General features: G+C 37.4%; 2 protein-coding genes across 2 annotated transcripts in view; both read right to left on the bottom strand.

The window, feature by feature from the left end:
* The window catches only part of IGLON5 (IgLON family member 5), a 423086-nt gene that overhangs the window by 18747 nt on the left and 380414 nt on the right, over window positions 1–23925 (bottom strand).
* Window positions 16718–18898, bottom strand: LOC142662255 (uncharacterized). Its single transcript, XM_075840382.1, has one exon. The coding sequence runs from the start codon at window positions 18840–18842 to the stop codon at window positions 16806–16808; it is 2037 nt and encodes a 678-aa protein (XP_075696497.1). The 5' UTR covers window positions 18843–18898; the 3' UTR covers window positions 16718–16805.

Raw genomic sequence — 23925 nt, 5'->3', positions numbered from 1 at the left:
TATGTAGTATTATGTGGTCAATATATGTAGTATTATGTGGTCACTATATGTAGTGTTATGTGGTCACTATATGCAGTATTATATGGTCCCTATATGTAGTATTATGTGGTCACTATATGTAGTATTATGCGGTCACTATATGTAGTATTATGTGGTTACTATATGTAGTATTATGTGGTCACTATATGCAGTATTATGTGGTCACTATATGTAGTATTATGTGGTTACTATATGTAGTATTATGTGGTCACTATATGTAGTATTATGTGGTCACTATATGTAGTATTATGTGGTCACTATATATAGTATTATGTGGTTACTATATGTAGTATTATGTGGTCACTATATATAGTATTATGTGGTCACTATATGTAGTATTATGTGGTCACTATATGCAGTATTATGTGGTCACTATATGTAGTATTATGTGGTCACTATATGTAGTGTTATGTGGTCACTATATGTAGTGTTATGTGGTCACTATATGCAGTATTATGTGGTCACTATATGTAGTGTTATGTGGTCACTATATGTAGTATTATGTGGTCCCTATATGTAGTATTATGTGGTCCCTATATGTAGTATTATGTGGTCACTATATGTAGTATTATGTGGTCACTATATGTAGTATTATGTGGTCACTATATGTAGTATTATGTGGTCACTATATGTAGTATTATGTGGTCACTATATGCAGTATTATGTGGTCCCTATATGTAGTATTATGTGGTCACTATATGTAGTATTATGTGGTCACTATATGTAGTATTATGTGGTCACTATATGCAGTATTATGTGGTCCCTATATGTAGTATTATGTGGTCACTATATGTAGTATTATGTGGTCACTATATGCAGTATTATGTGGTCACTATATGTAGTATTATGTGGTCACTATATGTAGTATTACGTGGTCACTATATGTAGTATTATGTGGTCACTATATGCAGTATTATGTGGTCACTATATGTAGTATTATGTGGTCACTATATGTAGTGTTATGTGGTCACTATATGTAGTATTATGTGGTCCCTATATGTAGTATTATGTGGTCCCTATATGTAGTATTATGTGGTCACTATATGTAGAATTTTGTGGTCACTATATGTAGTATTATGTGGTCACTATATGCAGTGTTATGTGGTCACTATATGCAGTATTATGTGGTCACTATATGTAGTATTATGTGGTCACTATATGCCGTATTATGTGGTCACTATATGTAGTATTATGTGGTCACTATATGTAGTAGTATGTGGTCACTATATGTAGTATTATGTGGTCACTATATGTAGTATTATGTGGTCACTATATGTAGTATTATGTGGTCACTATATGTAGTAGTATGTGGTCACTATATGTAGTATTATGTGGTCACTATATGTAGTATTATGCGGTCACTATATGTAGTATTATATGGTCCCTATATGTAGTATTATGTGGTCACTATATGTAGTATTATGTGGTCACTATATGTAGTATTATGTGGTCACTATATGCAGTATTATATGGTCCCTATATGTAGTATTATGTGGTCACTATATGTAGTATTATGTGGTCACTATATGTAGTATTATGTGGTCACTATATGCAGTATTATATGGTCCCTATATGTAGTATTATGTGGTCAATATATGTAGTATTATGTGGTCCCTATATGTAGTATTATGTGGTCACTATATGTAGTATTATTTCCCAGTATGCATGTGATTTTTTCCTCCAGGTAAGGGAGTGGAGGCTCTCTCTGACCTTTGTTACGGGCCCTGTGATTTTCATGCAATCGCATTTTCCACACGACTGCAGTTGTCAGGGACATTTAATGTTTGCTGGAGTTTTCCTTTATTCCTGTTTGCCGCGCTACATCTAAATTATTGCTACGAATACCACACAAATAAAACTGATGTCTATCCGTGAACGTCCGCGCAGAAGTGCGATCTGACAGCAGGAAACACTCTTTGCTCCACTTTCGAATATCTTATGCAGAAACGGTGTCTGTAAGTGACTGCCGCGAAATCTGCGAGATGATAGAAATACATTATGAATGACTCCGCCGCACATTTACAGGAACAATCAGACTCTGTGCCGGTCTTGGCCATTTCCTGCGTGTTTCATAGTTTATATTTTTTCTTTTCTTTTATGATTTTTTAAAATTATTTTTTATTATTTTTTTTTTATTTACCTTTTTTTTTTGCTATTGCGGGGTAATATACTGCCACCTTACTATTCTATCTCTATTCCCCATGATCAATCAAACCAAACCCTTCTCTTTATTTACCATCAGGCTTATGGACATTTTAAAGGGGTTGTCTCAGCATAGAGATTTGCCACCGATGCCATTTTGGCGGAGGTCCGACCGCTATAACCCCCAATCTCTAAAACAAAGTGGCGCCATGCCACTTTGCCTCCTGTTGGCGCCACTCAACTTTTTCTGGGCAGCCACGTGGTCAGCCGTTGACTATATGTGGCCTCCAAAGAAAGCTGAGCAGGGCCAAATGGAGATGAAGTGGCACAGCACTTTCCTAGAACCCATTTTCACCCGACAGACCCCCATTGATCAGATATCGGTGGTATATCCTAAGGGTATGCTACCAATATCTAAGCTAAGATCACCCCTTTAGGGAGCATTTACCCCTCAAATAAAAAAATCACCAGTAAATTCAACATTTTTGAATTTTTCGTTTATACCCGTTTTTGGAAAAGCTGGGCGACTAACCAATATGGCTGCCATGACCGTTTCCACAGATGATGTCATCTGCACGGCAAATCCTTCTAGTTATGCACCAGATAATGTATCTTAGCAGTTCAGGAAAGTTTGGGGAGTCATTTTGTGGGTGATATTACGGCCATTACTGCTTTGCGGGAATTTGATAAAACGGAGAAATGGCTAAATAAAGTTTTTTTGTAGTTTGACATAAGAGGACGACTCAAGGACTTTGATTTGTTTTTTTGGATTTTAAGGGGAATTGCTCTTTATATTGCAGGAAATAGCGATAATTATCTTCTGTGCTGCGTACAGCAGGAGGGATTTGGATTGTAATAGAAAGCCGCAGAGGGTATGTGTCGAATCTCTCTTGATATGGAGGCAGGGAACAGTGTTGTAGGTGTTTGGCAGTAGTCCCAGAGTAGACGCGAGTGCCAAGACACTGCTAAATGAGGTAAATGATGGTGGTCTCGGGGGAAGGAACCCTATGAAATTGTTATTATTTGCAAAACAATAGTAATCTGTGCTAGAACACCCTGTAATGGAAATTGCGGTGGAATTTCACAGCCAGACCAGATGCCCGTCTAGATCCAGACCTCTTGGTTTGCGTTCAAAAATCCAAATTTCACGGAACAATAACCGTCAGTGCAAATCAGCCCTAACCTCCGGTCTTCAACATCTAATCCAGCAAATGAGAAATTTAAGTCTAAAAGTCGAAGGACTCCTACAAAGATTGATGGGGACATCCTCGGACCTCTTCTTCAGGATCCTTCTAGGCATGGATCTTACCAGAGGTCAATGAAGTGGTGGAAACCATTCCATTCCAAAAAGTGAAGACTTATATTCTTTGGAACAGTGTCAGTGCGTAATATCGAGCACTTGCTCTCACTTTTGCCTCCTTTGGGTCGTTTCAATAGTTGGAAGGGTGAGTTGTCTCCTATAGATGGCCCAATTCTGTTAGATTAGGCTATGTATAGGCTACATAATTTAAAAAAATAGACCATTTCTATGCTGTAGCTCCAACAAAAAAACAAAAAATGGACTACTTTGGTGAGAAACAAAACAATCAGAAGAACATACAAACCCTAGAAAAAATTGCAGTGGTGACTTCGAACCCAAGACCCCAGTGCTATAAGCAAATCAATGACCGCTGTGGACTACTGAGTCACTAGGTCACCCACTTACTTTGGACATTACCCATTGTAATGGACGGTAGCGCTCCTACCCCCCCCTATCCTCACAAGAACATTGGGCTAGGCTATGTAGGGTCAGCGTAGATCAATCATTTTACCTTTGCGTCTATATACAAAAATATGACTTTTGACTTACAATTTTTGAATTTAGCATCATCTACTAACTAAAACCACAAGTAACAGTCCTTTTGCCCATAAAGGGTCACATAGTCAAACTCTGCAGCCAATTTCATAAATAAAAATAAAATAAAAAATTTGTTTTCGGATTGTCCCAAAGGGCAACCAGACAGAACAAGCAAACTCCATGACGAGGTAGGGTACAAATCTACGTCGCTATAAGCCAACAATGGGAACCACTGGGTCTGTATGTGACGGGTATATTGTAAAACTTTTTGCAACAAGCTCATCTAATAAAAAAATTTCAGCCATAAGGTTACATTTCCGAAAAATACCATAAAGCATCCAAAAAAAATCCATATATGATTAGGTTGGTTTGAAACAAAGTTATTTTGACATTCCCAAAAAAAAAAAAAAGCGTGTCCAATTTCAAAATCCCAAAATAAATGACTGTAAAAAATTCTGACGTTGACCCTAATTCATGCGATAAACAATAGTGAGTTGGCAAAACCCGAAATATTTTGCTAGCAGTGTTACCGGGGAGGATATAAAAGCGCTTTAATAATGACTGTATGTGTTTGGCAGTTAAACAAAGCGCTAAAGATGCGTCACAATCCAATAAAACGTCTGGGACGGGGGAGAGATAAAGGGTCCTTTCAGGGAAATCGGAATAGGAAAACAACGGCAAGCTTTTTAAAGCGGATTGGGGGGGGGGGGGGGGAATCTGATTAAAGCTTTGAAGCATGCACTTCGGCTGATAGATATTCCCTTGAAGGCTGCTGTCTTGATGAAGAAGCCGTTTTATTTTCTTCGACACAAGGTAATTAAGGAAGTGATTATTAAAGTCATGGAATCGAGGGACTCAACCCCCAAAGGTGTAAGCGGCAGTTGTTTGCTTTGAAAGATGACTATCTCACTTTCGCTGAAGAAATTTTCCACATTCTCGAAAAGAAAAAAGAAAAAATTCCAAAAATCAAAAACAGCCAAGACGAGACGAAATGTTTATAAATCTTGGTGGGTTTCAGGTGTGACTACGTGCGGGTCCCACGGTGGCCGTGACAGCAATTTTAGAGCAATGACAATCCACCACCACAACAAGCCTTGGAGGCAGAAGTAAAGAGGTCTGAGATGGAAGACTCGTTGGCATCGGCAACATTGTGTCAAAAACATTCGGCGCTCGTTACGCGGCTGTCAGGCGCTCTCTCTCCGTGTCTGCCCTGGGAGCCGTTCATCTTAGGCTGTTCAGAGAAGATAGAGTTCTACCATTTTTTTTTTTTGTAGTGTGATAATCTGAGGCGGAAAAAGAATACTCAGAAATAAATTGGATGAATTTAGAAAAAAAAAATATTCAAAAAGTTCTGTTTCTTTAAGTTTCAAACATGAAGAACCAACTAAATAAAGAACATAAAAGCAAAGAGAGGTCACTTCTCGGGGCTGAACTGGGCATGTGTGGACTTCAAAAGAAGATACTCGAAAGAAAAGAAAGACGAAGATGGAACCCACCATGAAATTCCATAGTAATGAGATTGTTTGCTATTACTGTCTATGGCAGCACTGCATATTTTTAGCATGTGGAAGTTCTCCGAAATGGATTTTTTTTATCTGAAATGTGCAGGTCACTTAATAAATAATTACCTATGAGAGGACTATCTCGCTAGAGCTTGGTGGCTGTAAAAGTTCTGTTAATAATATATAGAAAGGTATAATTTAGCAATCATTTTACATATTTTTTTTAGCAATAATACATTTTTATATATATTGACCCTAATATTCTTGTATATAGGGGCAGTATTATAGTAGTTATATTCTTGTATATAGGGGGCAGTATTATAGTAGTTATATTCTTGTATATAGAAGCAGTATTATAGTAGTTATATTCCTGTATATAGAAGCAGTATTATAGTAGTTATATTCCTGTATATAGGAGCAGTATTATAGTAGTTATATTCTTGTATATAGGGGGCAGTATTATAGTAGTTATATTCCTGTATATAGGGGGCAGTATTATAGTAGTTATATTCTTGTACATAGGGGCAGTATTATAGTAGTTATATTCTTGTATATAGAAGCAGTATTATAGTAGTTATATTCCTGTATATAGGGGGCAGTATTATAGTAGTTATATTCTTGTACATAGGGGCAGTATTATAGTAGTTATATTCTTGTATATAGGGGCAGTATTATAGTAGTTATATTCTTGTATATAGGGAGCAGTATTATAGTAGTTATATTCTTGTATATAGGAGCAGTATTATAGTAGTTATATTCTTGTATATAGGAGCAGTATTATAGTAGTTATATTCTTGTATATGGGGGCAGTATTAGGCTGGGTTCACACGTGGCGGAATTTCACTTAAATTCCGCTGCGGACACTCCGCAGCGTTAATCCGCAGCGGAGCCGTTTGTCCATTGACTTACACTTTAATTTAGCAGTGTTCGTTTAGACGAGGCGTAAAATTCCGCTGCGGAGCATAGGCTGCGGAGCGGAATTTGGTGTCCGCAGCATGCTCTGTCTGTTGCGGAGCAGTGGCGGACTCATGGCGGAATTTCTCCATTGACTTCAATGGAGATTCTAATTTCCGCAATGAAGTCCGCAGCTGTCATGCACATGTTATGTGTGCTGCGGATCCGTCTTGCTTTTTTAACTTGACATTTCTTCATTCTGGCTGGACCTATGTATTTCTAGGTCTACAGCCAGACTGAGGAAGTCAATGGGGCTCCCGTAATGACGGGAGCGTTGCTAGGCGACGTCAGTAAATAGTCACTGTCCAGGGTGCTGAAAGAGTTAAGCGATCGGCAGTAACTGTTTCTGCACCCGGGACAGTGACTACCGATCCCAATATACATGTATCTGTAAAAAAAAATGAAGTTCCTACTTACCGAGAACTCCCTGCTTCTGTCTCCAGTCCGGCCTCCCAGGATGACGTTTCAGTCTAAGTGACGGCTGCAGCCAATCACAGGCTAATAACAGGCTACAGCGGTCACATGGACTGCCGCGTCATCCAGGGAGATCGGGCTGGATGCCGAAGGAGGGACGCGTCACCAAGACAACGGGCGGTAAGTATGAATTTCTTTGACTTTCACAAGGGAAAGTGCTGTCCCTTCTCTCTATCCTGCACTGATAGGGAGAAGGGAAGTACTTTTACCGCAGTCCGCAGCAGCTAGTCCGCATCAATTTACTGCACATTTTGTGCAGATCCGCTGCAGAATCTGCAACGCAGATTCTGTGCGGCATTGATGCGGACAGTTGCGGAGGAAATCCGCGACGTGTGGTCATGCCCTTATAGTAGTTATATTCTTGTATATAGGGGGCAGTATTATAGTAGTTATATTCTTGTATATAGGGCCAGTATTATAGTAGTTATATTCTTGTATATAGGGCCAGTATTATAGTAGTTATATTCTTGTATATAGGGGCAGTATTATAGTAGTTATATTCTTGTATATAGGCGCAGTATTATAGTAGTTATATTATTGTATATAGGGGCAGTATTATAGTAGTTATGTTCTTGTATATAGGAGCAGTATTATAGTAGTTATAGTCTTGTATATAGGGGCAATATTATAGTAGTTATATTCTTGTATATAGGAGCAGTATTATAGTAGTTATATTCTTGTATATAGGGAGCAGTATTATAGTAGTTATATTCTTGTATATAGGAGCAGTATTATAGTAGTTATATTCTTGTATATAGGAGCAGTATTATAGTAGTTATATTATTGTATATAGGGGCAGTATTATAGTAGTTATATTCTTGTATATAGGGGCAGTATTATAGTAGTTATTTTCTTGTATATAGGGGGCAGTATTATAGTAGTTATATTCTTGTATATAGGGGGCAGTATTATAGTAGTTATATTCTTGTATATGGGGGCAGTATTATAGTAGTTATATTCTTGTATATAGGGGGCAGTATTATAGTAGTTATATTCTTGTATATAGGGCAGTATTATAGTAGTTATATTATTGTATATAGGGGCAGTATTATAGTAGTTATATTCTTGTATATAGGGGCAGTATTATAGTAGTTATATTCTAGTATATAGAGGCAGTATTATAGTAGTTATATTCTTGTATATAGGGGCAGTATTATAGTAGTTATATTCTTGTATATAGGGGCAGTATTATAGTAGTTATATTCTAGTATATAGAGGCAGTATTATAGTAGTTATATTCTTGTATATAGGGGGCAGTATTATAGTAGTTATATTCTTGTATATATGAGGCAGTATTATAGTAGTTATATTCTTGTATATAGGGGCAGTATTATAGTAGATATATTCTTGTATACTGGAGCAGTATTATAGTAGTTATATTCTTGTATATAGGGCAGTATTATAGTAGTTATATTCTTGTATATAGGAGCAGTATTGTAGTAGTTATATTCTTGTATATAGAGGGCAGTATTATAGTAGTTATATTCTTGTATATAGGAGCAGTATTATAGTAGTTATATTCTTGTATATAGGAGCAGTATTATAGTAGTTATATTCTTGTATATAGGAGGCAGTATTATAGTAGTTATATTCTTGTATATAGGAAGCAGTATTATAGTAGTTATATTCTAGTATATAGAGGCAGTATTATAGTAGTTATATTCTTGTATATAGGGGCAGTTATAGTAGTTATATTCTAGTATATAGGGGCAGTATTATAGTAGTTTTATTCTTGTATATAGGGACAGTATTATAGTAGTTATATTCTTGTATATAGGAGGCAGTATTATAGTAGTTATATTCTTGTATATAGGGGCAGTATTATAGTAGTTATATTCTAGTATATTGGGGCAGTATTATAGTAGTTATATTCTTGTATATAGGGGCAGTATTATAGTCGTTATATTCTTGTATATAGGAGGCAGTATTATAGTAGTTATATTCTTGTATATAGGGGCAGTATTATAGTAGTTATATTCTTGTATATAGGGGCAGTATTATAGTAGTTATATTCTTGTATATAGGAGCAGTATTATAGTAGTTATATTCTTGTATATAGGAGGCAGTATTATAGTAGTCATATTCTTGTATATAGGAGCAGTATTATAGTAGTTATATTCTTGTATATAGGAGCAGTATTATAGTAGTTATATTCTAGTATATAGAGGCAGTATTATAGTAGTTATATTATTGTATATAGGGGCAGTATTATAGTAGTTATATTCTAGTATATAGGGGCAATATTATAGTAGTTATATTCTTGTATATATGGGCAGTATTATAGTAGTTATATTCTTGTATATAGGAGGCAGTATTATAGTAGTTATATTCTTGCATATAGGGGCAGTATTATTGTAGTTATATTCTTGTATATAGGAGCAGTATTATAGTAGTTATATTCTTGTATATAGGGGCAGTATTATAGTAGTTATATTCTTATATATAGGGGCAGTATTATAGTAGCTATATTCTTGTATATAGGGGCAGTATTATAGTAGTTATATTCTTGTATATAGGAGCAGTATTATAGTTATATTCTTGTATATAGGGGCAGTATTATAGTAGATATATCCTTGTATATAGGGGCAGTATTATAGTAGTAAAATTCTTGTATGTAGGGGCAGTATTATAGTAGTTATATTCTTGTATGTAGGGGCAGTGTTATAGTAGTTATATTCTTGGATATAGGGGCAGTGTTATAGTAGTTATATTCTTGGATATAGGGGCAGTATTATAGTAGTTATATTCTTTTATATAGGAGCAGTATTATAGTAGTTATATTATTTTATATAGGGGGCAGTATTATAGTAGTTATATTCTTGTATATAGGGGCAGTATTATAGTAGTTATATTCTTGGATATAGGGGCAGTATTATAGTAGTTATATTATTTTATATAGGAGCAGTATTATAGTAGTTATATTATTTTATATAGGGGGCAGTATTATAGTAGTTATATTCTTGTATATAGGGGCAGTATTATAGTAGTTATATTCTTGTATATAGGGGCAGTATTATAGTAATTATATTCTTGAAAATAGGGAGCAGTATTATAGTAGTTATATACTTGTATATAGGGGCAGTATTATAGTAGTTATACTCTTGTATATAGGAGCAGTATTATAGTAGTTATATTCTTGAATATAGGGAGCAGTATTATAGTAGTTATATACTTGTATATAGGGGCAGTAGCAGTATGATAGTAGTTATATTCTTGTATATAGGGGCAGTATTATAGTAGTTATATTCTTGTATATAGGAGGCAGTATTATAGTAGTTATATTCTTATATATAGGGCAGTATTATAGTAGTTATATTCTTGTATATAGGAGCAGTATTATAGTAGTTATATTCTTATATATAGGGGCAGTATTATAGTAGTTATATTCTAGTATATAGAGGCAGTATTATAGTAGTTATATTCTTGTATATAGGGGCAGTATTATAGTAGTTATATTCTTGTATATAGGGGCAGTATTATAGTAGTTATATTCTAGTATATAGAGGCAGTATTATAGTAGTTATATTTTTGTATATAGGAGCAGTATTATAGTAGTTATATTCTAGTATATAGAGGCAGTATTATAGTAGTTATATTCTTGTATATAGGAGCAGTATTATAGTAGTTATATTCTTGTATATAGGGGCAGTATTATAGTAGTTATATTCTTGTATATAGGAGGCAGTATTATAGTAGTTATATTCTTGTATATAGGGGCAGTATTATAGTAGATATATTCTTGTATACTGGAGCAGTATTATAGTAGTTATATTCTTGTATATAGGGCAGTATTATAGTAGTTATATTCTTGTATATAGGAGCAGTATTGTAGTAGTTATATTCCTGTATATAGAGGGCAGTATTATAGTAGTTATATTCTTGTATATAGGAGCAGTATTATAGTAGTTATATTCTTGTATATAGGAGCAGTATTATAGTAGTTATATTCTTGTATATAGGAGGCAGTATTATAGTAGTTATATTCTTGTATATAGGAGCAGTATTATAGTAGTTATATTCTAGTATATAGAGGCAGTATTATAGTAGTTATATTCTTGTATATAGGGGCAGTATTATAGTAGTTATATTCTAGTATATAGGGGCAGTATTATAGTAGTTTTATTCTTGTATATAGGGACAGTATTATAGTAGTTATATTCTTGTATATAGGAGGCAGTATTATAGTAGTTATATTCTTGTATATAGGGGCAGTATTATAGTAGTTATATTCTAGTATATTGGGGCAGTATTATAGTAGTTATATTCTTGTATATAGGGGCAGTATTATAGTCGTTATATTCTTGTATATAGGAGGCAGTATTATAGTAGTTATATTCTTGTATATAGGGGCAGTATTATAGTAGTTATATTCTTGTATATAGGGGCAGTATTATAGTAGTTATATTCTTGTATATAGGAGCAGTATTATAGTAGTTATATTCTTGTATATAGGAGGCAGTATTATAGTAGTCATATTCTTGTATATAGGAGCAGTATTATAGTAGTTATATTCTTGTATATAGGAGCAGTATTATAGTAGTTATATTCTTGTATATAGGAGCAGTATTATAGTAGTTATATTCTAGTATAAAGAGGCAGTATTATAGTAGTTATATTATTGTATATAGGGGCAGTATTATAGTAGTTATATTCTAGTATATAGGGGCAATATTATAGTAGTTATATTCTTGTATATATGGGCAGTATTATAGTAGTTATATTCTTGTATATAGGAGGCAGTATTATAGTAGTTATATTCTTGTATATAGGGGCAGTATTATTGTAGTTATATTCTTGTATATAGGAGCAGTATTATAGTAGTTATATTCTTGTATATAGGGGCAGTATTATAGTAGTTATATTCTTATATATAGGGGCAGTATTATAGTAGTTATATTCTTGTATATAGGGGCAGTATTATAGTAGTTATATTCTTGTATATAGGAGCAGTATTATAGTAGTTATATTCCTGTATATAGGAGCAGTATTATAGTAGTTATATTTTGTATATAGGGGGCAGTATTATAGTAGATATATTCTTGTATATAGGGGCAGTATGATAGTAGTTATATTCTTGTATATAGGAGCAGTATTATAGTTATATTCTTGTATATAGGGGCAGTATTATAGTAGATATATCCTTGTATATAGGGGCAGTATTATAGTAGTAAAATTCTTGTATGTAGGGGCAGTATTATCGTAGTTATATTCTTGTATATAGGGGCAGTGTTATAGTAGTTATATTCTTGGATATAGGGGCAGTATTATAGTAGTTATATTCTTTTATATAGGAGCAGTATTATAGTAGTTATATTATTTTATATAGGGGGCAGTATTATAGTAGTTATATTCTTGTATATAGGGGCAGTATTATAGTAGTTATATTCTTGGATATAGGGGCAGTATTATAGTAGTTATATTATTTTATATAGGAGCAGTATTATAGTAGTTATATTATTTTATATAGGGGGCAGTATTATAGTAGTTATATTCTTGTATATAGGGGCAGTATTATAGTAGTTATATTCTTGTATATAGGGGCAGTATTATAGTAATTATATTCTTGAAAATAGGGAGCAGTATTATAGTAGTTATATACTTGTATATAGGGGCAGTATTATAGTAGTTATACTCTTGTATATAGGAGCAGTATTATAGTAGTTATATTCTTGAATATAGGGAGCAGTATTATAGTAGTTATATACTTGTATATAGGGGCAGTAGCAGTATGATAGTAGTTATATTCTTGTATATAGGGGCAGTATTATAGTAGTTATATTCTTGTATATAGGAGGCAGTATTATAGTAGTTATATTCTTATATATAGGGGCAGTATTATAGTAGTTATATTCTTGTATATAGGAGCAGTATTATAGTAGTTATATTCTTATATATATGGGCAGTATTATAGTAGTTATATTCTTGTATATAGGGGCAGTATTATAGTAGTTATATTCCTGTATATAGAGGGCAGTATTATAGTAATTATATTCTTGTATATAGGAGCAGTATTATAGTAGTTATATTCTTGTATATAGGAGGCAGTATTATAGTATAGTCTTGTATATAGGGGCAATATTATAGTAGTTATATTCTTGTATATAGGGGGCAATATTATAGTAGTTATATTCTTGTATATAGGAGCAGTATTATAGTAGTTATATTCTTGTATATAGGAGCAGTATTATAGTAGTTATATTCTTGATATAGGGGGCAGTATTATAGTAGTTATATTCTTGTATATAGGAGGCGATTTTTATTAGTAAAAAAACAAACAAATTTAACATTCCATTAAAATTCCAAAGCAAATGATCATTTAACAGAACTCATACATGACGATGAAAAATAAACCAGAAAATAACTTTAACTTAACAAGAGTCCATTGCTGTTAAAAAGGAAGGAGGGAGAAAAACCAACAAGTTTGCATTATACAGAGAACTAGCATTATTCCATATATACATTCCTCCATAATGCGGTGTTTTTCTCATTTTTCCTAATTTCTAGGGATTTGATCCACCTTAGTTCTGACATGATCAGGTTCACGGCTGACATATGGTGAAATGGCTCGTTATAAATGGACATTCTGGTTCTTGTATGCCACTGGTAATATTTGACTACATTAATTATCAGATACAAGGTCCCCCGGTCAATGTTATTTACATTAGCTGGTACTCCATAAATAATTTCTGGGTATTTTAGAGACTGTAGTCTTGGGATTTTTAACTTATAGGATATTTCTTGCCATATATTTTGTCCTCCCCAGCACTCGGTTATAAAATGCTCCATTGTCTCCTCCTGTTGACAACCTAAGGGACATTTCCGATCTGACACACTCAAATATTTTAGATTCCCTTTAACATAAAGTTTCCCATGCAGTGACAGCCATGCAATGTCAAAAAGTTTACCCGGGAGTCTCGCTCCATTGAGAAACCTCAGACTCTCCTGTAAGGTTGCTGTTGTGCAATCTTTAAGTGCCGGCTGTAAAGAAAAGAAAGTCCTACATACGGTGAAATATAGATCTCTCCTGGTCTTACTCTCAATATAGGACTTGTCTATTCCCCATCTCCTCAGACATCTAAGACCATAATCCAGATACTGGGGAAGGAAGTCTCGTGTCAATCGCCCCCTTTTGAGACTGCCGCCCCGTATCCAAGACTCTGCAAAAGGCAATATCCAATCCCTGATACTGTTTACCCACAGGGCACTGTTATTTACGTCCAGGTTGCCAAAATTAGTTTTAAGAAACAAGGAGTCAAAGAAAACCCTTGGATTCAACATACCCAACCCACCCTCTCTCCTCTGTAGGTAAGTAATCCCTCTTTTTACTGGGTTCAACCTGTTCCCCCAAAAAAGTTGGAAGAACAGGCTAAAGAGCCTAGCGGAGAAAGATTCTGGCAAAGGAAAAATGACAGAAACATACAAGAAGACGGGGACCAGGTAAGTCTTCAACATTTTAACCCTCTCACTATAGGTCAGCCTCCAATTTCTCCATCGCTGAACCTTTGCATTTCCGGCTTCCAATTTCTGCTCCCAATTTAGTTTGGCATTATCATCCCTCCCAAATTTAATTCCCAGAATCTTAATATCGGTGGAGGCTTTCGCAAATTGTGGCAGATCAAAGTCTGGATCACTGTGCAATACCCAGAAAGCTTCACTCTTCTCAAAGTTGACCAGAGACCCAGAGGCCTCAGAGTAGCTTCTGATGGCTGCAGACAACATCTGCACCTCACTAGGCTCAGATATCACTACCGTCACATCATCCGCGTAGGTGACAACACTCAGGGGTGAGCAAAGCGGGATCGGTACGCCTCGAAAATCACACCGCTGCAGTAACCGCAGAAATGGGTCTATGGCAAAAACATACAGAAGTGGACTCAACGGGCAACCCTGTCTCACCCCCGACTCAACCCCGAAATTGTCGCCCTGCCAGCCATTGATCAAAGGAAAGCTCTCTGCCTCACAATACAAAGTTTTAAGCCAATCAATAAATTGTCCCGGAACACCGTACTTTAACAAAGTGGCCCATAGATAATCCTGATCTACTCTGTCGAAGGCTTTAGCCTGGTCTAGAGCAACAACATATCTCCCACACCCAAGAGCTTTACATCTCTCAAACATTTCCCTGATGGAGATAACGGCCCCAGAGATGTTCCGCCCTTTTACTGTACCGAACTGGGAGCCTGCCAACAGTGCTGGGGACAGACAGACCAATCTAGAAAACAGAATTTTTGCCAAAATCTTTCTGTCAACATTCAAGAGGGCAATTGGCCTCCAGTTCTTGATCTCACCAGGGTCTTTACCCTTGGACAGCAAAATCAACGAAGACACTCTCATGGAGGAAGGCATCAGGTGGTTTTTTAGGCAGCTTTTGTACACATTCACCAGAATTGGTGCTAAAAGGTTTTTAAATTTCTTATAAAATTCGGCTGTTATACCGTCCGGACCTGGTGCCTTCTTTTGATGCAAGTTGTTGATGGCCTCAATAACTTCCTCCACTGTCAATTCTGCTGTCAAGGGTGAAAAATCCACATTAGCAGTATCAGGGCTTGGAGTTGCCCTTAAAAATTGAGTCATTTTCTCTTTATCCAATATCTTCTTCTGAAACACGACAGAATAGTAGGATTTCACCACACCCAGAATGCCCTCCCGAGATTCCTGAAGAACACCCTGGGAATCCACCAAACCTGTGACCACTCTGTTTTTTACCTGGTCTTGGCAACTTTCAAACGGATCAGGCTTCCCTAAACGCCCATAATCCCTCTCCAGAAGCAGGGACGTGTACCTACTATACTGATACTGCTTGATCTCAGATTTCAGCCGATCAATCTTTGCTCTGTCATCCTTATCCTCTGAACAAAGTGACTCCAGTTCCCTACGCAGCTTCAGATACTGGCTGTACTTACTCCTGCCTCTATTAATGGACAGTCTCTTTAAGAGCGATGCAATGTCCTTCTTGACATCCTCCCACCAGTCAGCAGCACCATCGTAAAAATCTACTCTCTCCAATTGACTTTGCAAAAGGGAGACAACACAACTCTGCACATGACTATCGTCCAAGAGACTAGAGTTAAGTTTCCATAGCCCCCTACCAATATCTGGCCGTTTAGTGGCTCCTAAGCAGAAACACAGTGCCATATGGTCTGAATAAGGCACCACTTTTTCACTTATCCCAGTAACCATCTCTGTAGCGTTGACAAAAGCCAAATCGATCCTACTGTTCCTGTCCGCACAACAATATGTGAATTTTGGCTTCCTACCACCCTGTGTGAAGACATCACTCAAGCCTGCCTGTAAGATCATTTTATTTAGGACATTCGAGTCCCTGGTCACTGCTCTGCCAGAGGATCTGTCACCTGATGTCCTCGTGACATTGAAATCCCCAGCCATCACCACAGGAACAGAGGTAAAGACATATGGTTTCACATCATTAAAAAGCTGGACCCTGTCAGTCACTGTCTGTGGGCCATATATATTAATGAGTCGGAGCCTTCTACCGTGGATTGTAACTTCTAGGACCAGACACCGTCCCATACACACCTCCGTTAACCTATGTACAGTCACATCATTGGTGTTAAACAGTATAGCGACCCCGGCATAAGGCTCCACAGCCAGTGACCAGAAAGAAGGACCGGACCTCCACTCTCTCTCCGCCTCACGTATAAGCCCTATTGTGGTTAAACGAGTCTCTTGTAAGAAGATGACATCTGCATCCAGATATCGGAGATGATCATAGACTGTAAACCTCGTCTTCCTCACTTTAATACTGTTTACATTGCTGGAAGCAACTTTTAAGGAAAACCCGGCCATCAGAGTACAACACAAAAAGAAAAGCAAATAAATGACCCCCATCATAATGGCTAAGAATTGGGGTCACTCTGCCGACCACCTGTTTCCATATCCAACGGTCCTGGGGTTTCTACAGTGCAAGGTTTCTTTTTTATTAAGGGATGGTCCCTTGTGTCTTCTTCGTATTCACCATCTATTTTTAATAACTCTCCTTCAAAATCCCCATCTGACTCTGACAGGACACTGAATCTATTAGATACGACCATTACTTCTGGTCTGGTCCCTTTCTTCCTGCCTCTTACCTCCTCTCCCTCAGGCTTACGAGAGGACGTGTCTTTTTTTTTCCTCTTATTCTGCATACCCCTCCTTTCCTCAGATGGTAATGCAGAAGAAGAGGCTGCCGGTGGCTGGTCACGAGGGACAACTTCCATGGTCTCCTGTGTACTGTCCGACTGCTGGTGTTCTGGACCTGGATGACCTGACTCCTGCTGGACCTCCTGTCTGGTCATTATTGACCCTGACATTAGAGCCTCCTCCTCTACAGCGTCCGTCTCAGTCATAAACTCCTCAACCGGAATCTGTTTACAGATATTGTGCCACGCGTCAGGACAGTCCCTGTGCGGGTGACCCACCCTCCCACACAGATTACATCGGACATTCTGACAGTTGGAACTTAGATGGCCAACTTCACCGCACAGGTTACACTTTACCACGGTGCAGATGTTTGCCAGGTGACCGGTCTTACCACACTTGAAGCACTTTCTGGGTTGACCAGGATAAAAGCAAACACCCTTTTCTCTCCCAATGAAGAAGGAATTGGGTAAATGTAAAGTCACATTGTTATGCTGGCGCAGTTTTACCAGAACCCTCCACCCTCCAGTCCAGATACCATCAGCGTCTCTGTTCTTGGTCAGGTCAGACACCAGGTCACAGTGTCGCCTGAGCCAGACCACAATATCCTGGGGAGGAACAGCTTCATTCCAAAAAATGATGTTGACACCAACGGTATCTGGCTTGGACACTGGAATAAAGCTAAATTTGTCCCAACCGGTTTTGTCCCTGAACTTGGAAAAATGTGCCCAGAATCTATCCAAGTCAGGCGTAAGCTTAAAGCTGACATCGTAGCCCTGTCTGTCTGGTAGATTTATTACTGCCAAGATATTTGCTGGCACAAAACCCATCTGGTGACACAGAAGTTCTCGGACCACAAACCTCCTATCTGGAAGGTCCTCCTTGGCGCCCTTGTGCTTGAACCTCACCACATTCCTCCTTTTAAAGGCCTGGCCTGTATAGCTAGCGCCAGAGGTAAAAGATGGAGCACCGCGGCTCCAGGCATTTCTGGGAGGAGGCTGGCGGGTCTCACTGTCCTGACTTATAGGGCGAGTGTCTGCTCTAGAGGGGTCTGTCACACCTTGTGTACTTACAATTAGAGGGGGGAAATCAAGCACATTATTCTGAACATCTTCTGACCCATCAACCTCTATGTCATCATCAGATAAACCTACATCATACACAAGCCGTGCGTTCCCTCCAACCACCAACCCTTCAGGTACATTCCCACTCCCCCCAGTCTGTGCCCCAGCAGTACAGCTCTGCTGTGTCAGCGCATCATCCTGACCCATGGATGAACGTCCACTGTCCTGTTGTGCTGAGCATCCTGGGACTTGTGGTGCCTGTGCTAGTATCCGACTTCCATGCCCCTGTTCAGACACAGCTGCAGATTTTTGCCGTTTTTCTTTCTCCTCTTTCTGTGCGTCCGCTTCTAGAAATGAGAACCTTGCAGGTTGCAGCACTAGTCTGGTCTCTGGCCGGGGATCATCTGGGAAAATATCTGACCCCGAGTCCGCCTCAGAGAATCTGAACTCTGGATCAAAGTTCTGTCTGTCGGTCATAGTAGAAAACCGTTCCTTGTTTTTATAGGATTCTGCGAGTGGCCCCATCCTCTCCAGGACACCGTCCATCTCCCCCACCACTTGTGCGAGTTGCATCCCGAGTGAGTAAAGCTGAGCAGCATATACGGTTTCATTCTTAGGATTGGCGTTCTTCAGTTTATATACACAGTCAATTTGTATTTGCAGCATTTGTTTTTGGCTCTGTAACTCTCCCATCCTCCTCACCAGAGCAGGGATTTCCTCCGCCAGTTGCAGCTCAGGCGCACGCTCTGTCTCTTTAGACTGTGGGCTTTGCTGGTGCAGGATCTCAGGCTGTCTGAATGCCGCTGACCCCTCCAGATTAACCGTCCCAGCTCCACTGGTCTCACACCCTGCTGGATCACACTCTCCAAGGCTTGTTACAGTTGTAGAAACACCTTGAGTATTCCTTGCAGGTTTTGCCTCCACAGACTTTTCAATGTTTTTACTGCTGCTAGACCTTGTGCGGCCTGAGCACGCCACGCTGGCCACCCATTCACTCTGCTGCAATGTCAGTCTCTCCAGGGATGTTCTCCGCTGTCTGGATGCTGGAGGGGTGAGCTGCACCCCAGGTGCCTGTAATGTGCTCTGCCGCACCAGTGCTTCACTCTCACAAGTACTTCTTACTGCTGCAACATTAGCTTTACTCACTTTACATTCTTCATCTTCCTTCCTTGTGCTTCCATCCTGAGGGTTACAATTCTCAACATTCACTTTGGGACTTGTATCCACATTAGAAAGAGCCTGGGAGTTTTCTCCCAGTAGAGGCCTGGAAGCCTGGGCCTTGCGTGGGGAGAGTCCCCGCCCGGGGTGGCCCCACCCTGGGCTATCTCCAGACATGAGGAGAGCTACAGACACACAACCTCACAGCAAGGAGGCAGTATTATAGTAGTTATATTCTTGTATATAGGGGCAGTATTATAGTAGTTATATTCTTGTATATAGGAGGCAGTATTATAGTAGTTATATTCTTATATATAGGGGCAGTATTATAGTAGTTATATTCTTGTATATAGGGGCAGTATTATAGTAGTTATATTCTTGTATATAGGAGCAGTATTATAGTAGTTATATTCCTGTATATAGGAGCAGTATTATAGTAGTTATATTTTGTATATAGGGGGCAGTATTATAGTAGATATATTCTTGTATATAGGGGCAGTATGATAGTAGTTATATTCTTGTATATAGGAGCAGTATTATAGTTATATTCTTGTATATAGGGGCAGTATTATAGTAGATATATCCTTGTATATAGGGGCAGTATTATAGTAGTAAAATTCTTGTATGTAGGGGCAGTATTATAGTAGTTATATTCTTGTATATAGGGGCAGTGTTATAGTAGTTATATTCTTGGATATAGGGGCAGTATTATAGTAGTTATATTCTTTTATATAGGAGCAGTATTATAGTAGTTATATTATTTTATATAGGGGGCAGTATTATAGTAGTTATATTCTTGTATATAGGGGTAGTATTATAGTAGTTATATTCTTGGATATAGGGGCAGTATTATAGTAGTTTTATTATTTTATATAGGAGCAGTATTATAGTAGTTATATTATTTTATATAGGGGGCAGTATTATAGTAGTTATATTCTTGTATATAGGGGCAGTATGATAGTAGTTATATTCTTGTATATAGGAGCAGTATTATAGTTATATTCTTGTATATAGGGGCAGTATTATAGTAGATATATCCTTGTATATAGGGGCAGTATTATAGTAGTAAAATTCTTGTATGTAGGGGCAGTATTATAGTAGTTATATTCTTGTATATAGGGGCAGTGTTATAGTAGTTATATTCTTGGATATAGGGGCAGTATTATAGTAGTTATATTATTTTATATAGGAGCAGTATTATAGTAGTTATATTATTTTATATAGGGGGCAGTATTATAGTAGTTATATTCTTGTATATAGGGGCAGTATTATAGTAGTTATATTCTTGTATATAGGGGCAGTATTATAGTAATTATATTCTTGAAAATAGGGAGCAGTATTATAGTAGTTATATACTTGTATATAGGGGCAGTATTATAGTAGTTATACTCTTGTATATAGGAGCAGTATTATAGTAGTTATATTCTTGAATATAGGGAGCAGTATTATAGTAGTTATATACTTGTATATAGGGGCAGTAGCAGTATGATAGTAGTTATATTCTTGTATATAGGGGCAGTATTATAGTAGTTATATTCTTGTATATAGGAGGCAGTATTATAGTAGTTATATTCTTATATATAGGGGCAGTATTATAGTAGTTATATTCTTGTATATAGGAGCAGTATTATAGTAGTTATATTCTTATATATAGGGGCAGTATTATAGTAGTTATATTCTTGTATATAGGGGCAGTATTATAGTAGTTATATTCCTGTATATAGAGGGCAGTATTATAGTAATTATATTCTTGTATATAGGAGCAGTATTATAGTAGTTATATTCTTGTATATAGGAGGCAGTATTATAGTATAGTCTTGTATATAGGGGCAATATTATAGTAGTTATATTCTTGTATATAGGGGGCAATATTATAGTAGTTATATTCTTGTATATAGGAGTAGTATTATAGTAGTTATATTCTTGTATATAGGAGCAGTATTATAGTAGTTATATTCTTGATATAGGGGGCAGTATTATAGTAGTTATATTCTTGTATATAGGAGCAGTATTATAGTAGTTATATTCTTGTATATAGGAGGCAGTATTATAGTATAGTCTTGTATATAGGGGCAATATTATAGTAGTTATATTCTTGTATATAGGGGGCAATATTATAGTAGTTATATTCTTGTATATAGGAGCAGTATTATAGTAGTTATATTCTTGTATATAGGAGCAGTATTATAGTAGTTATATTCTTGATATAGGGGGCAGTATTATAGTAGTTATATTCTTGTATATAGGCACAGTATTATAGTAGTTATATTCTTGTATATAGGAGCAGTATTATAGTAGTTATATTCTGGTTTATAGGAGCAATATTATAGTAGTTATAGTCTTGTATATAGGGGGCAGTATTATAGTAGTTATATTCTTGTATATAGGGGCAGTATTATAGTAGTTATATTCTTGTATATAGGGAGCAGTATTATAGTAGTTATATTCTTGTATATAGGGGGCAGTATTAGGGCATGACCACACATGGCGGAATTCCTCCGCAACTGTCCGCATCAATGCCGCACAGAATCTGCGTTGCAGATTCTGCAGCGGATCTGCACAAAATGTGCAGAAAATTGATGCGGACTGGCCGCTGCGGACTGCAGGAAAAGTGCTTCTCTTCTCCCTATTCAGTGCAGGATAGAGAGAAGGGACAGCACTTTCCCTAGTGAAAGTCAAAGAAATTCATACTTACCGCCCGTTGTCTTGGTGACGCGTCCCTCTTTCGGCATCCGGCCCGACCTCCCTGGATGACGCTCCAGTCCATGTGACCGCTGCAGCCTGTGCTTGGCCTGTGATTGGCTGCAGCCGTCACTTACACTGAAACGTCATCCTGGGAGGCCGGACTGGAGACAGACGCAGGGAGTTCTCGGTAAGTATGAACTTATATTTTTTTTTACAGATACATGTATATTGAGATCGGTAGTCACTGTCCCGGGTGCAGAAACAGTTACTGCCGATCGCGTAACTCTTTCAGCACCCTGGACAGTGACTATTTACAGACGTCTCCTAGCAACGCTCCCGTCATTACGGGAGCCCCATTGACTTCCTCAGTCTGGCTGTAGACCTAGAAATACATAGGTCCAGCCAGAATGAAGAAATGTCATGGTAGTAAAAACAATACGCTCCGCAGCACACATAAGATCTGCGGACTTCATTGCGGAATTTTGACTCTCCATTGAAGTCAATGGAGAAATTCCGCCATGAGTCCGCAACCAGTCCGCCACTGCTCCGCAACAGACAGAGCATGCTGCGGACACCAAATTCCGCTCCGCAGCCTATGCTCCGCAGCGGAATTGTACGCATCGTGTAAACGAACACTGCTAAATTAAAGTGAAAGTCAATGGAGAAACGGCTCCGCTGCGGATTAACGCTGCGGAGTGTCCGCAGCGGAATTTAAGTGAAATTCCGCTATGTGTGAACCCGCCCTTATAGTAGTTATTTTCTTGTATATAGGGGCAGTATTATAGTAGTTATATTCTTGTATATAGGAGCAGTATTATAGTAGTTATATTCTTGTATATAGGGGGCAGTATTATAGTAGTTATATTCTTGTATATAGGGGTAGTATTATAGTAGTTATATTCTTGTATATAGGGGGCAGTATTATAGTAGTTATATTCTTGTATATAGGGGGCAGTATTATAGTAGTTATATTCTTGTATATAGGGCAGTATTATAGTAGTTATATTCTTGTACATAGGGGGCAGTATTATAGTAGTTATATTCTTGTATATAGGGGGCAGTATTATAGTAGTTATATTCTTGTATATAGGGAGCAGTATTATAGTAGTTATATTCTTGTATATAGGAGGCAGTATTATAGTAGTTATATTCTTGTATATAGTGGCAGTATTATAGTAGTTATATTCTTGTACATAGGGGGCAGTATTATAGTAGTTATATTCTTGTATATAGGGGGCAGTATTATATTAGTTATATCCCTGGTCTTTTAGATGTTTTTGTAAATTTTTGCTGCACTGTATAACTAACAATTTTCTAAAGTAAACAGGTAAGTGTGTTTAAAAAAATCATTGTACAAAACATCATTAAATGCGGGTCCAAGAGTCGGAAGATGAAGACCACGTGGCTCTCCAGTTATGTCACAATTAGATTAGCTACAAAAATGAATCGAAAACAAATTGTGGAAGTCTTGACACAAGCAGCGTCCCTTCACTAACATGTAGAGTCTAGATGCATTGTCATTGTGAAGAACATAAAGTGAAGCTGCGGGAGCTCCAGGCCGGTGCACCATTTCTGTATCACAGAGAAATATCATGGCTCATTTATTTTTAATATGTGAGTATCGGAGGTCATCAGAACTGTCATAACAAGAGATTACCGTATATGAACAAGACTTCTCCAGAAGAGAACACCGATCATCAGGATAAAGATGAGAGAGAATCTGATATCCTCAGGAATACTTCAGCTAAATTACCTTTCTTGGATTGGACCAGTGATGTCCATCGGAAAGCAACAAAAATGTTGGATGAGTTCCATTATGACTTCATGAGGACTTCTCAAAACATCTATCCAAAAATTTTCATCACAGCTAAAGCCTGTATGGCTGCCGTCCGTGATCTTTATAAATGTGCTCAAGTAGTCAATTGAAATTTAC

This window comes from Rhinoderma darwinii, chromosome 10 (assembly GCF_050947455.1).
Source record: "Rhinoderma darwinii isolate aRhiDar2 chromosome 10, aRhiDar2.hap1, whole genome shotgun sequence".
Taxonomy (NCBI): domain Eukaryota; kingdom Metazoa; phylum Chordata; class Amphibia; order Anura; family Rhinodermatidae; genus Rhinoderma; species Rhinoderma darwinii.
Note: the sequence above shows the minus strand (reverse complement) of the source record. Positions and strands in the feature narration are given on the sequence as shown.

Bases quoted from the DNA above. Each gene is read 5' to 3' on its own strand.
- LOC142662255 (XM_075840382.1), bottom strand. From the start codon at position 18,842: ATGGGAGAGTTACAGAGCCAAAAACAAATGCTGCAAATACAAATTGAC.